The sequence below is a fragment of the Cyrtonyx montezumae genome, unplaced genomic scaffold (assembly GCF_038088225.1).
Source record: "Cyrtonyx montezumae isolate F1298 unplaced genomic scaffold, pur_monq_1.0 scaffold_12, whole genome shotgun sequence".
Lineage (NCBI taxonomy): Eukaryota > Metazoa > Chordata > Aves > Galliformes > Odontophoridae > Cyrtonyx > Cyrtonyx montezumae.
This window is the reverse complement of record NW_027071848.1, coordinates 16,762,246-16,779,097: the sequence shown is the minus strand read 5'-3', so window position 1 is coordinate 16,779,097 and position 16,852 is coordinate 16,762,246. Positions and strand designations below refer to the sequence as shown.

The window sequence follows — 16,852 nt, the reverse complement described above, 5'->3', positions numbered from 1 at the left end:
GGCCCACCCCCTCCTCACCACAACCCCCCTTCAGGAAGTGGTAGAGTGCAATAAGGTCTCCTCTGAGCCTCCTCTTCTCCAGACTAAACAATCCCAGCTCCCTCAGCCGCTCCTCATAAGACTTGTGCTCCAGGCCCCTCACCAGTTTTGTTGCCCTTCTCTGAACACGCTCCAAGGCCTCAATGTCCTTCTTGTAGTGAGGGGCCCAAAACTGAACACAGTACTCGAGGTGCGGCCGTACCAGAGCTGAGTACAGGGGGATGATCACCTCCCTGCTCCTGCTGGCTACACTATTTCTAATACAGGCCAGGATGCTGTTGGCCTTCTTGGCCACCTGGGCACACTGCCGGCTCATGTTGAGCCGAGCATCAACCAACACCCCCAGGTCCTTTTCCTCTCTACATTCTTCAAGCCATTCTGCCCCAAGCCTATAGCATTGCATGGGGTTATTGTGGCCAAAGTGCAGGACCGGGCACTTGGCCTTATTGAACCTCATCCCATTGAGCTCAGCCCAGCTGTTCAGCCTATCCAAATCCCTCTGAAGGGCCTCCCTACCCTCAGGCAGTTTGACACATCCTCCCAACTTGGTGTCGTCTGCAAACTTACTGAGGGTACACTCAATTCCCTCATCTAGGTCATCAATAAAGATATTAAACAAGATGGGCCCCAAAACTGACCCCTGGGGGACACTAATCAAAGGTCAAACTAACAGAGTTTATTTTACACAACTTGTAGAAATGCTTCACCCATAGCCTGCTCTTATCATGACTCAGCCCAAAGAGCCTCTCTGTGGTTTTGCACACAATCACCTTCTTTGTAGTATACTTGTCAGATATTCAGTGTATGTGACAAGGTAGGAAATAAATAAAGAAATAACTGTACACATTCCCCAGGTAAGCAAGAGCACTGACTACTTAGCAGCTTGCATTTTAAGGGTACAGAAAGACTTGAACCAGAATTTAACTACAATTTTTCAAACAGAATGATCCTGTTGGGAAAATCTGACCACTTTCTCAGTTGTCTGAGGTTAAGACTTCAAGTAAGTTGAAGCAGATCCTCCATGACACAATGCACTTCGAAAGGATGGTGCTATCTGCACAGTTATATTCCAACTATTACAATCAGAGCTGTGGATGCCCCATCCCTGGAGGTGCTCAAAGCCAAGCTGGATGGGGCAGCCTCAGCTGGTGGGTGATGTCCCTGCCCATGACACCCAGTTGGGGCTGGCTGGGCTGTAAACTCCCTTCCAACCCAAACCATTCTGTGCCTGTATAGACTGTACTGTTTATTGCAGCCAAACACAAATTACATAGAGTTGTATGGAAATGTCACTGTCTCACAGGAACAACATCAACATAATAGATGCTTCTAAAGTATTGTAATCCTTTCCCCAACTATAAAAAAAATCTCAGTGAACTGGTAAGTACAATGGAACCAAAAGAAATAATCATCGTGAAAAACACAACAAAAAACAGCAGAGTAGGAACAGATGCCTGCTGAATGCAAGTGCTTTGCAAAGCTGTAGCACTGCAATGCCTGGTATTTTTGCCATTTGCTGGAAAGGATACTTTAAGCATACATATGTCAAGCAAGTTAGAGCAGACCTGGAAGAAAAGGAGACCTGTTACCTTAAATAAGCATCAATTCTACTGTTAATTCATCTCATATCACGCACTTTGTACCAATGTACTGATACTGCACTATAGGATATCCTCAATGCTGACAATAAGATGAGTTAAAAAGTGAGTAACAGAAATAGCAGAAATATTAAAGCTTTAAAAATCAATGGCTGTTATTCCAAATTTACATTATAGTTACAAAAAAAAAAGCAGAAATTTCAAATTAATTAGTTACAACTTCAGAACACTTCCTTACAAATAAGGAAATGTAAAATTTGTCAGCAGTTAAACATCTGAGGGAAACAGCTTCTACTGTCTTAAAACTACCAATGGGAACTGTAAATGCAGCATCTATTCTGTAGAAAATTAATGAACCTGTTAATTGTTTATGGTTCTTATTCCCTGAAGAATATGAAAATCCTGATAATTAAAGATAAAGAGACCGGTAAAACATAGGATTTAAAAAAAAAATTGTATAATTCTACCTTTGAGAACTCCATTAATATCAGCAGAAACAAAAAAATCTTAAGTACAGCTGTCATAGTACTGTTAAAGTGACTCAGTCTCAGTAGTATTAACCCAAAATCCTCTGAATGCATTACCAAAGAATCCTTTGAGTTGGAAGAGATCGTTACAGACCATCCAGTCCAACCTCCTGCAGTGAACAGGGACACCTACAGCTGCATTAGGTGCTCAAAGCCCATTCCAGCCTAACTCTGACTGCCTCCAGGGATGGGGCACCCACCACCTCTCCAGGCAGCTCCCACTCACCAGTACCCACAGGTCCATTTTGGCAGGGCTTGCACTCCATTCTTACATCCCCCAGCTTCTACTGACAGTGTCCTTTGTTTTCCCAGCTGAAAGTGAATTTGTGCTACAGACATCTTAGCTTTGAACAGCTTATCAGATGAATGCCAAGCAAGTCTGAACCCATAACCACGCAACCAGCAGAATGACCACGTGATTAACAGCAAAACATGGAAGGAACTTTCCCATAAGCTAGGAAGCCATGCAAGAAATATTATGTGCTCCCCTACCTACCTACTAGAACTTCAAAGAAAGGGCATGGATGAATGAGAGGTTTTATTATACTGATAAACCTCAAAATGGCATTCAATAGCAAAGATTTAATTTACAACCAATGAAGAAAGAGAGAACTGAAATAAAAAATGATTCTATTATTCTATGAATTAAACTGTAGCATTCAAGTTAAGAGAAGAAGAAAATGTTTTACTGAAGCTGGACATAGAGGCTATGTGGTCTTACAGCACACATGAGATGGAAGGATGAAATCAGCAAAACACAAGTTTATGGGTTACAATATGAATATGAAAACAAGCCACATGACTAAACTGTAACACTCAGAACACTTATGTGGCATTTTCACTTGGGAGAGGAGGCAGGAGATGGTGTCACAAAGTCAGAGCAATGGTAGCTTCATTGTTTCACGTTTTGGGTTTATGGGTCTCCTCTTTACAAATCAGATTTTTAATAAATTTAAATTAGCCAAGTACACACGACATTCACTTAAGTATAAAGGAATAAGCGTTACATACAATTTTTGAAGGTGAAAGATTTACACATTTACACTAAATACAGAACTACAGCTGTATACACAAATACAGACCAGCACCTTGCTTTCCAGAAAGTGCACACAGACAAGGGCAGATCAGTCCCCATTCAGATGATGTCCCGAATGGAACAACATAACTACCCTTTTCTCCCAGCGAAGCCACATTTATGGGACAAAAACCTTTCCTATGGAGTATCAAAAGCCATTGGTTAATGCACTGAAAGAAGGCCTGAAAACTCCCCATTAATGGCCAGGAAATCTGCTCATTCAGTAACTTCTAAGACTTAGCTTAGGTAGTCCTCAAAATTGCTCCACACAACCCGCAGCCCTCACCTCCTTCATGGAGCCCACTGCACTCTGCTCTGGTGGGGCTGCTCCTCGAGTACTACGTTCAAATTTGGGCCCTCACTACAAGAAAGACCCTGAGGTCCTGGACAGTGTTCAGAGAAGGGCAACAAAGCTGTGAGGGGTCTGGAGCACAAGCCTGATGGGGAGCAGCTGAGAGAACTGGGATTGTTCAGAGTGGAAAAGAGGAGGCAGGGGAGACCTTATCTCACTCTACAACTGCCTGAAAGGAGGGTGAGGTGAGGTGGTGGTCAGCTTTTTCTCCCAGGTAGCAAAGACAGGATGAGAGGGAACGGCCTCAAGTTGTGCCTGGGGGTTGAACTTGGATATATAGGAAAAAATTCTTCTCAGAGGCGGTGAGGCATCGGAACAGGTTGAGCAGGGAAGTGGTGGAGTCACCATCCCTGAAGGCGTTCAGGAAAAGGAGAGATGTCACATGCAGGGACATGGTCTACAGCGGTCACACGTGTGGGTTGATGCTAGGACTCCATGATCACAGTGGTCTTTCCAACCTTAATGAAACAGCCTGAGCTGGAATTCAACAGCTTTGACTTAGATCCCATAAACTTACCAGTGTACTTTAAGCTTACACGAAGACTGCATAAAATCCTTTTACCCGTACAGAAAGCTGACACACACACTGCCTTTCCCCACCCCCCCCCCAAGACCACTGCACACTGACAAGTGCTTGTTACAATGCAATTGGTTCAAAGTTTGGGAAACTGCATAATAGGCAGCTGACTTGCCAGAAAACACTTAGATCCAAACACTTGTCAAAACCAATTAGCACAAACAGCAAGTCTGATCAATGACTCTACCTTCAGCAAAAGATTTGAGAAAAATCTTACCAAAAGGGTGAAAGGGGCTGCTGTGTGCTCAGCTGAGTGCTGAAGTGGTCTAAAGGAAGAGATCAATCAGAACTAACAAAGACACAGCTGCTTCATTCTGAATGAGTTAGCACATCTAACTAGTAGCATCCTTCCAAGTCAGCTTAAGATACTACGTTCACCTTTGCACAAGGCTGTGGCAGAGCTCTATACCCACTGTTTTACTTTCACATATTACACACATCATACATACTATTACATACATCATTCCAAAATGAGATGATTCTAAAAATCCCTTAATTTTCTATGAGATGCTCTTTGTTTTGGTTTGAAGGCAGAAAAAAGAAAAATGTACTACCTAAAACAAGCTGGATGAAACAAGAAGGAATTAAATGATTGGTTCTTCACCTCACTGAATTTTGAAACACTTTGAAAAAGGGAATCATTATTTATCACACATTATACAGACAGAAAACAAAATTGTCTTCTCTATTATAAGTTTTCTGATATACAATGAAAGCACAGCTGTATATGAAAGTTCAGATTTATTCAAGTCCAGAGTATTTAAAAGTATTTAGAACCAGCTTAAGGTTCATCCCAGCACAGATTGCTGCTTGTTTCCTGCACAGAAGTTATCTGTCAAAAAATCAGATAAAAAACAGATTCTGTCATGAAAGCCTCTTAAGTAGTAATAAACGAGAAAGGATAATGTCTGCCAGTTAGAAAAGCTCCTTTGTAAAGGATGTCAGCTCAGAAGTGTAGTTCACAACTATTCTCATCTCCTCTATAAAGTTTCCTCGGTAACTGAAGGCATGCCAGGTACAGATGAGGAAAATAAAGATAAGTTTGTACTTGCTCAGCTGCAGAGGACAATAAATTCCATTCCCAAAACACTGACTTACAGCATGTTTGTGCTTACCACTAGAAGCAATGCTCCAGACTGCCCCTGACATGGCTGCCAGCATCAGCACCAGCTCTGGAGCTTCACCCCAGGTCCCACACACCTTGGGCCTGGGTTCTACAACAAGATCACACTGCAGCATCTGCAGAGCTGTGCTACTACAGATGTGCACTTCCAGGGCACCTCTTCTTTTCTCCAGGTGCTGCTGATGCACAAGGGCTCTCAATGACATCGGTACACAGCTACAATTGGAAGACCAGCTACATCTAGTCTGATGCCACAGAGACAGAATCAACAGAATAAAAATAGTTTGAGATGAAAAATAACATATGTACCACATTCTTTATTGCCTGAGGTTCCTTTGTTTCTAAAGGCAGCAAGAGCAACAGTAAATGAACACTACAGCAGAAATCCAGGATCCCAGATTTTCATTTCACTCCAAGACAATAGCAATGGATAGCTGATGAAGCAGGAACATATCACTAGGAAATGAACACTACATGCCCTCTAAAGATCTGTCAAAGACAAGTTGGTAGATGTTTCCTATGAGCCAGGACAACTGCTCGATAATTAATACCTCCGTTTGTTTTATGAAGGCATGTCACAAGTTGTGTGGATGTCATTTACTCCAGGTTTCTGTGTTATGCGTGACCACAGTAACTTTTGAAGAGTCAGGAAATGTTCAGATAGTCTTATCATACATTTGAACAAATTTCAGAACCCAGAGAAATTACCAACAGAAACATTTAATTGCCTTGTTCTCTCCTTTTCATCTAGAGAATTAACACATCTAGCATCAAGAAAGTAATAACATTGATTACCTGCCTGCCAATAATTTCTAACAATTGGAATTTGAATACTAAAGAACCTAGCAGGAAAAAAATAACTGAAGATGCATTTCAACAATTCTGCATGTTTTTCCTTTTAAGATATGTCTATCAATCATGAAAATGAAAACAGGTAAAACAGCATACTCTAAGTTATGCACTCTTTTTACTACCAAGCCCCTACTCCAGAAACATACATTTCATCCTGAAATGTTCGGGTGTGACTCAATCTTGCTACCTCTACAGTGCTATACTCTTCAGTATTTGATTTTTAGACAAAGAAACCTTTACAAAAGAATAAAAGATTACAAGGAACTAAATCTGTGACTGAAGGACATATGACGGACTTAAAACTAAATGTGCAACATGCCATGTAAAAATAAAAGGCCATAGTATTCAATGAAATGTTCACACAAAGAAAACAAATCAGGGAAAAAAATGCACTAGCAGAATTTTGTAACTGGAGGTCAAACTCAAGGCTTCCTGCATCACCAAGATGCCTGCAGAACACATGGCACAACTGATACAGCAGAAGAGCATCATTATTCTTATCAGAGAGCAGGGCTTATGCAGCGAGTATTTTCTACTTCAAAACAAGTCCTCCAGCAATCAGACCTTTCAGTGAGTAAAGAAAATGTCATATCCCACAGCTGGAGGAAAAACCAGCAACAGCAAACCAATATACCACACTTCTGAGACAGACAATACTATGTGGTAAAAGGCAATTTATCACTTTATTCTTTTTGTTCTTTATGTTATTTATGTTCTTCTTGTTATTTTTTTTTTATTTACACCTTTTGCCACGACACATAGATTGGCAAGAAGTTCAAAGTAAAGGAGTAAATTTAATGATACACTGTATGTGCTATTCTTCTGTCCGAAGAATTTGCTGCTGTCAAAAGAAAAACCTTTCTTTGACATCTCCTCTTTCCAGCTCCCAGCCAGAAAACCCTTCACTTCTGACAGCTCTGATCTGTGCCACGCTCCTCCACCAGCTGATTCACCCCAACAAGATATCCCCAAGAAACAGAAAAATAAGTTGGATAATGAAGTACGTTCAGCTACAGCACAGTACAATGAGTATCCAAACCAACAAAAAGTGTGGCAAGAGCAAAAGGTGAGGGGATAGATGGTAGAGGAGATGCAGAGGTGGAAAAGACACTTCTCTGCCAGTTCCCCTCTCCTGGAAGCAGTGACGCACAGTGAGCACGCTTGGTCACAAGTTAAAAACGAATGAAAACTAACCAGAAAGATAAAACAACCCATCCACCTATTCTTTTGAACAGCCAGCCTAAAATCAAAGTTCTCACAGAGTACAATTACAAGGATTGTTTCTACATGAAGACCAGCTAGCAATTGCAGCAGTGAAGACATTGTACATCGACAGCCAAACAACAACGCTCCTGAGAAAATCTCTGCGCCGCTTTATTAAAACACACTGCAGTTTTAACATCACTTTATTTAAAGCAGTACACAAGGTACCTATACAAATTCTTTTTAAAAGAAAATATTGCTGGACTTTATTCTCACAGGATGCTCTTCAGTTACCTCGGTACCCTGTGAGTAAAGAACCATCACCTCACAGAACAATGAGTTTATTACTGTCCCTCAGTATTGCAAGGCCCTTCCTTCAGCCTCCACAATCAGCCCTTACCTTCACTACCCCAAATAACTACCTCCAGGCAAAGCTGTTTCCCAACCATTTATGACAAGTAATTCCCAGACAATGTAAAACTTCTATCGTCTCTTCACCCCAGAACCTTTCAGGGTCCACCATCTCTGCTGTTGGCCCACCTTACTATTTGGTAGTTTCCACTTTTTCAGTAACTCCTTTGAAAAAGTCACCGTTGCCCCTTTCTACTCATCTGTAGCTCAACTTGAAGCATTAGGTTATGATTCGTAGTTAGTAATCCATTATAGTTTGAACTCCCTCAGATGTGTGAACATGTTTCATCCTGACAGTCTGTTCGGGCAGCACCTCCCCCAAGCACTGCTATTCCAGATCTCCTGAGGCATTCTGTAACTTCCAATGCTTTCAGTTCTTTTGTAATGCACAACAGCAAAGCTCGTTTCCTGCCGTCGTTCCACCTCTTCTAAATGCTTCTTCTCTAGGTCAGCAGACCTCTGGCTCTACAGGTAACACTGTGCTACAGATGCTTCACAAAAGGGGAGAAATAGGAAGATCACTTTCATGCCCATCTCAGGATCTAGAGGAAACTCGTGTGTGCTTTGAAGGGTTAGGTGGGGAGGGTGCCAGGGGGCTGTGACACTGCATTTTCATACTTAGCCTATCACTACTTTCATTCTTTTCCATATTCATAATGCACAGAAGATGCAATATTTGATTTTTCAGAAAATGTTCTTATTCGCACCAGCTTCTTTTATTGTACTATTTAGTCATACCAGATATTTTGATTGTTTTACAGCATCTTGTGTGATACATACCTACCAGCCTTTAAAAACTGTTCTCAAGCAGCTGGCAACGTTTCACTCTCTCAGCTCACTTTTAGCCTTAAGAAGTTGTATCCTCCTCCCATCACCAGCTCTTAGAAAGAAATCTTTGAATGAATTAAGTTAGGTGGTACTTCAGCGGATCGCTTAACTTTGTTTAGATCCAGCATCCTCCCAAATGCAAAGTACAAATCCTATTTGTCACAGCCCTCAACAGCAATACTTAAAATCTGCTCTGACATCCCACTGCAGACTGAGCCATGAGTTGCTTGTCCCGATGTGGGTCCTGTGACCAGCTGATTCATAAGGACCCACTCACTGTCCCCATGATTTTCTTGGTGTCTCCCTCCACCAGAGCATCTATCTAAACTAAATTGGTGTAACGAGCTTTCAGTTACTGTTTGCTCTGCAGCCACTCTCACACAGGCAAACTGAAGTCAGGCAGATATAGAAATGCAGCTATAATGCTGTTTGGTTTTGTTTGGTTGGTTTTGCTTTTGCATATGTCTGGAATTCTACCTGTAAAGATCCCAGTGCTGCAGCAGGTACTTTTTGGGGGGCTGAACTGAGTACTTTGGTATCTGACACTCATCAGGAGTGTGACTCACTCATCAGTGAGTATGAGACACTCATACAAGCTATTCTGTTGAGCTGAATTAAGAGTAAATGGCACTGCTGGGACACTCATTTGTGAGGGGTTGTTTTGCAAAACTCCGCTTAAAAAAGATTGCAGTTCACTGTAAAACCAAGAGGTTTGAACTCCAAACAGTTCAAGTACAAAAAGTTAGATAAGATTCAAATTACATTCAGGGACAAATTTGCTGCCTTAAAGTCCACACAGGCAGAACTTGCCCCACTTGCTTCTATTATGCTCCCTACCTTGTACAGTAGCTCCGTGAGAACAACTGCATTCATGAAACCTGATTTTCTGAGGCTTCACTGGGGGATTATCCAGTGTCTGAATGCAAACTCTAATTGAAAGTACACCTGCAGCAAGGGCTATCACTCATAGGACAAGGTTTCTCTCCCAAAAAACACATCTTAGCCAGAAACACAAGGTGGAATCTGGGGATTTAATGCAATTCAGATCCTTTTCTATCTGAGTTCAGTCACATATATTCAAACATGCTGTAATGAATTGAGTCTTCTTTTTTACAGCAACTCTCAAATGTCCTTTATTCAAATGTCAACATCTTGTAGGCAAGGTGTTACAAGCACACAGAATGGAGCATTCTCAGAAAAACAGGCAGATTGTCTCAGTGACCTTTAGTCGTGTTCTTCCTTATTGACAGAACATGTGCATTTTTTCCAAGATTCATTTTAATTTTGGATGTTTAGGCTATCATCTGTAGCTGATATCAATCACTGTTCCCCTGAACATTTTGGTCTTTAAAGAATATATCTGCAGCTTGAATCTCAAGTTTCTTCTTTTCCTACTTCTTCTTTTCCTACAAATTCTGAATTAACCACCCAACCCACTTTATTATACCACTTACCACTCAAGGTAGTTAAAAGCAGTTGATTGGAAATCATTGCCTGAACAGAAGCCTCTTTCTGCTCAGATATCATAAAACATTGTGATACTTCGACATCACAATCTTCATATGCTTGAGTCTTTTCAAATATATATTTATTAAATGGAAAGTCTACAATACACACAAATTAGTAACCCATTCATAACTGCCCTTGTAGCTAGCAATAACACATCACTATGGATAACCTACCCTGTAATCCCAAATGTGCTATTAGAGGGGCTTGACAAGGTCTCAGAAACCATTTGTTGAACCTCTGAGGAGAGGAAGGAGAAGCAGCAGGCTAACCAGCCAGCACAACAAACCCTCTGGACAGCCATCATCCTGCACACAGCAGCAACACAGCATCACTGCCAGGCTCCTGCAGAAAAAGGGAGTAGGAAGGGGAGGGAGGCAGGAGAGTTCAATTGTGGGATGAAGCCTCAACCTTACTCCCATCCATTCACATCAAATGGGCTTCTCTACCCTAAACCTTTATCCCCACAGTTCTTCTATTCCTCACTCATTCGCAATTTAAATTCGAGAAGATGGAGCTGCACCTACCAGCATTACCCACATACAAGTAGGAAAAGCAGCCTCCCCAGCAGCCCAGGTGCCTTGCTGACCCCACTCTGCATTCCATATCACTGCCACTCCACAGCTGAAAGGTCTGCCAATATCCTTTGGACAACAACCACCAAGCTTCAGTGACAAAATAAACACACCAGTGCTGTAACCTGGGAGTCCTGGGGAAGTGCGGATCCCTGTACTGGCCATCACTACACACTGCTGGGCTACAACCTCACAAACACAAATCCCAGTTACTGTGCCCTACAAGTGTTTCTACTACAGTTTTCAAATTTCAGAACTAAAAAAAAAAAAAGCAAAACCTACTCTTATGAAAAAAAAAAATCACAGTCTCTACTCCAACAGTCTGCAAATTACAGCTTTTCCAACCCCACTGCTAAAGTATATTACAATTGTTCAGTGCCTTTTTTTAACTTCTAGTGTTTAAATATGAGAATCTAAGAATACCCAAGAGCTAGAGCAAGCGTACAACCTCACTGCCACTTGACCAAGGGCAGCACTCTCTAATGACAAACCCTTTCCTTACAATCAGCACCCTCAAAACCTGTTAATGAGAAGCCAGGCACAGCAGTACACGGTCCTGTTATTTACATGTTCTGTTCCAATTTGTAACCTAGCATAAAGCAGATACCAATCTCTGCTCTCACACCCTCCTCTCTGTGCTTGCTAATGGCTTCACGTAGCAATGAAACACTCAAGGTTACACCAGCTCCACCTTTGCTGCTGGCTACCAAAACTAATCAAGGCAAGTGGCAAGATTACAAAAAGATTACACCAAAGAAAGCCCAAGGGTGGCCAAAGGGCTCACAGTGAAGACTGGCAAATTGACCTTAAAAGATACAAAGCTTGGAGACGCCTAAGAGGATGAGAAGGGAAGGAAGCAGATGGGAAAATAGCTAGCTATATGAGTGTTTTACAAGGAAAATTAAATAGCACAAGACTCAGTGCAACACAGCACACATACCTCATTATGCAGATAATTTAATTAGGAGATTTCTAACAACTATGGAAACGGATCCAAAAGAGACTCCGGGCATATATTTTAATGAGATAATACAGACATATTACATAGCCACTAAATAAAGTCTGTGGCATTTAGAATTTCATCCTATTGTTCATGGGATTGGCAAGCCAAGTGCTCGCATTCCCACTCTGCAACTCTCACTGCACGCACATCATCTGCACCCACTGCTTCTGCTCAAAGCAGTCCAACTTAATGTGAGAGCACACGTAAGGAAATAATATGCTGTGTTTCTCAAACAGAGAGAATATGAGCTATTTGTCAGCTCAGTTTGAAAGCTAACAGGATGAGCTCCATGATAAAACCCAGCAAAGCCCAATGCAGAATTAATCTAGAAGCTGGAAGTCCAGATCTGCTACTTGCCTTCTTGCCAAAGTTTGCTTGCTGGTCTCATTACCTCTGTTTGTGGCAAACTCCACATTCCTCTCACTAAAGTCAGTTTTATATTAACAGCACACAAAAAAAAAAGTGGATCTCAAGTAACTCTATCAATACATATCTGTAAATACCAACTAACAGGAATGTGGCAAAACTAATTCAGTGTCCAAGTTACAAAGGGCCAAGAGCTTCCCCAAAGCAAAATCCCTGAAGTAACCAAAGGAGGGCTCTTCTGCATCCCCCACAGATCTGAAGTAATGGAGTAGCTTAATTTCAAGAGCAGCATTCATCTTGCTAAGAAAGTCAGTCAAAAGTGGCTGTTCTTAATAATGTTACAGAAGTTAAATACTTTCTGAGCTCTTGACTGTTACGTTTTCCTTTCAACAACAGGCTGTGCAGTGAACCTGCACCAGGTTCAAACATTTCCTTCTTCAGCAAAACACGTCTGACAAAATTTGAAGAAGGGAACACAGAACAAGGTTAGCACCACCACTTTCTACCCACAACATGCACTGTTTCATACAACTTAAACATGGTCTCCATCTCTTCAGCTTCAAACCACAAATTTCTGAGATAGAGTCATTGCAATTCTTGCAGTACCCTTTTCCAGGTAAATAAAAACTAATGCATGTCATACTGAAGATGAAACAAACCAGTAGTTCACTGGATAGCACTACTCTTTGCACTATGGCTTTTTTTTTTTTTTTTTAATACAACTCATGTGTACTCTCAAAGAAAAAAACAGCACATAAGGATTTGATTGCTTGGAAACTACAAGTTCAATACATAAATGTATTTTCATGCTTCCAGCTACAGTGTGTTAGTACATCCAAAAGAACGTGTCCCTCCATCTACAGAAATACTTCCAACACAGGACTAATGGCTGAAATGAGATTTAATTAATAAACAACTCAGCTGTACTTCTGTTGGGTGCTCAGATCACTCCTGGCATTTCCTGAGAATACGCTGGGGAGCATGAGCTTACTTACCGTGTGTTCACCACCATGAGTATGGCCTCCAAAGTCCCTTTTTCTTAAAGACTAAGAGCTTCCAATAACATACTTCTGTTACTACAGACTGGGATTTTCAATTATGTCATTTTCTCCTGTTGTAATTAAAGAGTTAGCTATTGCTTAACAGTGACATTCAATAGTTTCTTATTCTCGTAAAACCACAACCAATAACCAGGAAGAACAAATGTTTGGGAATGCTCCGAACTGCCACTGAAGCAGACATTGAAGACACTGAAGCAAAGGCTTCTCTCAGAGACAGCAGACATCACCTGTATGCTAAAAACTGAAGGGAAAGGACAGCAGATAAACAGAGCAAGACCAATTCCATTTAAGTCATACACGGCTCAGAAGTTAGCATACCACTACCGTGCCCTGTCAGCACAGAAACCACATCCTGAGAGAGGTAACAAAGCTCCTGCTGCGTGCCCTGAGGCAAGGGGCAAGCCCTCCAGTTTCCCAGCACCTCAGCACGCTGAAGCCAATAGCTGGGGAACAGCTCCTAAGGAACTCTGCAGGAGTCTGATCCTGCCAACTGAACAAACCAGCCCCCTCAAGTCTGCATCTTTTAGCCCAAGAAGCTAAAAAAATGCTGGCCTGTTTTCCAGTACTGCTGTAAGTCAAATAGGTAGTTTTAAAACCCGGGTCGAGCAACATTCCTGAATGAGCACCCAAACAGCATGCAGAGCAGCTTTAATGCAGGAAATAATTGAAATTCTCTAGACAATAAAAAGTAAACTGTCCTAATGCCACCAGAGACAAGAGCAAGTTTCCTCAGGCACAGTCTGACATTGAGCATGGTGCACTGTTCCCTTCCTGCCTGCCATTAGAAGGAGCTGGTGCCTCGTGCACTTTGCTGCTCCAGCAGTCACCAGTTGAGTCAGCCTGCTCCATGCAGGTGCAGAGCCCACCACGGTACTATGCTGATAAAAGGCAGCACCACTCAAAAAACCCAGAAGATTCTTTTCAACCACATGGGCTACAAAGTCGATGACAAAAGAATGGAAATGAGAACTTAAGAACTGAATGCAGGCTTGCTACAGGCCATGTGCCACACGGAGCTCCGCTGTAATGCTGGACATGAGCACTCAGCTGATGTGATGTTCAAATTTTGGAAGGGACTGCGTTAGAATCAAAAATGGAAGTGCAGCTGGTGACTGCCTGTACAATATCTTCAACACAACCAGTCCAGTCCCAAAGCCTCACCTTGAGGCAAAGAACAAGGCATGGCTGGACTGGCTTTTTTGTTGTAGTGGCTTTTTTGCTGGAGTAGGGCATAAAAGCCAGGTTATGTCTTCATCGGCATCTCAAGAACATACAGCCTCCTTCACTCCCATTAAGGCTCCTTGCTGCATCAAAATGGCCACATAACCATCCCCAGAGAACCCTTGTGGTTTAATGACACACAGTTATATACCTTCTGTTTGGACCTGTAGCTGCTTACCTAGTTTTGCAAAGGCAATCAGCAAGAAGGGGTGAAGCCTGCTGCTATACAGAGGGCACTACCTCCTTCTGCTTGTAGGCAGGATTTTCATCAGAGTTCTTAAACGTGTTTGCAGAGGATGAATTATTAAAATATAGTTTTTTCTGTGTTTGTCCTATTCATTAGACACCTGTGTGTAGAATGTGACTTAAACAAGAGCAGCCTCAATATTTTTAATAAAACATTTGCAGTCCTGTAGCACAAGGGCTTAAAAATTAATTAGCATGGGACTTCAGTTATCTAAAAATAAGATTTAGAATTATATAATGAAATTTAAAGTAAATACACATCTTTAAGGGAAAAGCACATGCAACTTCAACATGAAGACGCATAAAGTTTGAGCTGTGCATTAACTACAAACTAAAAGGTTTCTTCTCCAGCTCTACACAACATTTAGGGACACATTTCAGCAGCAATGTACAGTACGTAACAATTCTCAAACACTGAGCTCTACCTTTCGTACACTCATCACTGTAAGATGTACAACGTTCACCCATATGTTATCACAGCATCGGGAAACTGAGCTGCTATTAGGTATCTCCTTCTGCAATTTGTTTCTTTGTGATAAAGAAACCAAAATGGAATCTTCCTCTTCAACTCTAATTCCATCCATATCATTTAAGGTCATCTATGTACCACTATGCCATATGCTACAGAAGCATTCACATTTAGTTATATCTTACATGTTTTAGAGATTGCCCAAATGCAATTACATAGCATATTTGAAGGAGAGTTCTCAGCAATCTGACAGAGTAATGAAAAGTGATGGGGGAAGAGACCGGAAAAGAGGCACAGAAGAACACCTGCGGATAAGGAGACCTGCTGCAACAGCTTACCTAACTCACCGCAGTTTGTGCCCTTCCACACCCTCCCCCCCAAAAAAAAACAACCAGAGCAGATAAGGTGCACTCCTGGGAATAGTCTGAAGGATTCAAATACAGGGTGTGAGAATAGAAGCAGCTAGCTGAATCCCAGCAGCAGACAAAACCATTGGTGAAATAACGGCACTGGATGAATAGCGGTGCGTGCAGAGCTGGGCAGCAGCCAGCCCCACCGCAAGCGCTCTGCAGGCAGCGCTGAGAGCTTACATAAAGGGAACCCGATCGCATTTCTGCCGTAGCTGACCACAGCCTGCCATAAGCTGATCTGCCACAGGTAGAAATAACACCCAGCCTTCCAAAAGCACATTCTCTCAATGACAAAACAGAGCGGAGTGCGGTGAGAGGGACGGCAGAGCCGTTGTGTGCGGGAGCAGCAGGACCTGTTACAGCGCAGCGCTGCCTCTCCCGCTGCCTTCGCTCCCCACTTCCCATTGTTCCGGAGCCGACGCCGTGTCACTGAGACCCAGGTGACCCACACCTACGTTTTTCTATACAGGATTCCTGCGGGGAAATTCACTTAGCGCGGTCTGTGTTAAAATAAAGACCTTCTACAGCATCCTAAGGCTCACTTGGGCTGCAGGGGCAGCCAGCAACACCCAAAATGGTGACTACAAGGAAGACCCAGACAAAAAGCGCTCAAAAAGCAATGGAGCTCGGCTTTCCAAGCCGCTGGCCGGGCTGACGCCCGGGGGCTGCTGGCTCCTCCCGAAGGAAAACCCGCGGGGTGCAGCCCTTTATCCCAGCCGTGCCATTCTTCCTCCAGCGGCCGCCAGACTGCGGAGGTGGGGAAGGGGGCGGGAGGGTGAGGGGGACGGCGGTGCCGAACCCCGCTCCCAGCGGGTAGGAGCGGGGCCGGGGAAGAAAGAAGGGAGCCCCACTCCTCACTCACCCGTCCTTGCGCTTGGCTTTGTAGACGTGCCCGTAGGTGCCCCTGCCCACCTTGCAGCCCTCGTACTCGAACAGGTCCTCCACCCGCTCCCGCTCGCCGGTCAGCTTCACCTTGAAGTCATAGTCCATCTTCGCACCCCGCCCCGCCGCCCCCCGACAGCGGCAGCAGGAGGAGGAGAAGGAGGAAGAGGAGGAGACCCCCGGGCCGCACCACGGAGCATGCAGGGCCGGGCGGCGGCGGAGCTGCTCGCTCCCTCCCTCCGCGCCCCGTTCCCGGCCGCTCCCCTCCCGCCCGCCGGCTCGCGGCACAACAGCCGGGCTGCGCGCGGAATACGGCGGCCGCGCCTGGCCGCACCGCCGCAAAGAAGCGTCGCAAACCGCGGGCGCCTCCCCGGGCACGGCGGGCAGCGCACCGCGTGGAAGGCGGCGGGCTGCGAGTACAGCCCCGCCCGCTCCCGGCCCCGCCGTGCCTTGCGGCGCGGGCGCGGTGCACGCCGGGAAGTGTAGTGCAGGGGAGGGGCGCGGCGCGGTGCATGCCGGGAGCTGTAG

General features: G+C 43.7%; 1 protein-coding gene across 4 annotated transcripts in view; it reads right to left on the bottom strand.

Moving 5' to 3' along the window:
• CDK8 (cyclin dependent kinase 8) overlaps positions 1 to 16,492 on the bottom strand; it is a 65,116-nt gene extending 48,624 nt beyond the window's left edge. For all 4 annotated transcript variants that reach the window (XR_010621843.1, XM_065730178.1, XM_065730179.1 and 1 more), the window contains exon 1: positions 16,305 to 16,492. Coding sequence is in view for 3 of the 4 variants with exons in the window: in XM_065730178.1 (XP_065586250.1) it covers positions 16,305 to 16,432 (128 nt within the window). In the remaining variant the exon portion in view is untranslated. The remainder of the gene's footprint in view (positions 1 to 16,304) is intronic.
• Between the last annotated feature and the right edge of the window lie 360 nt (positions 16,493 to 16,852).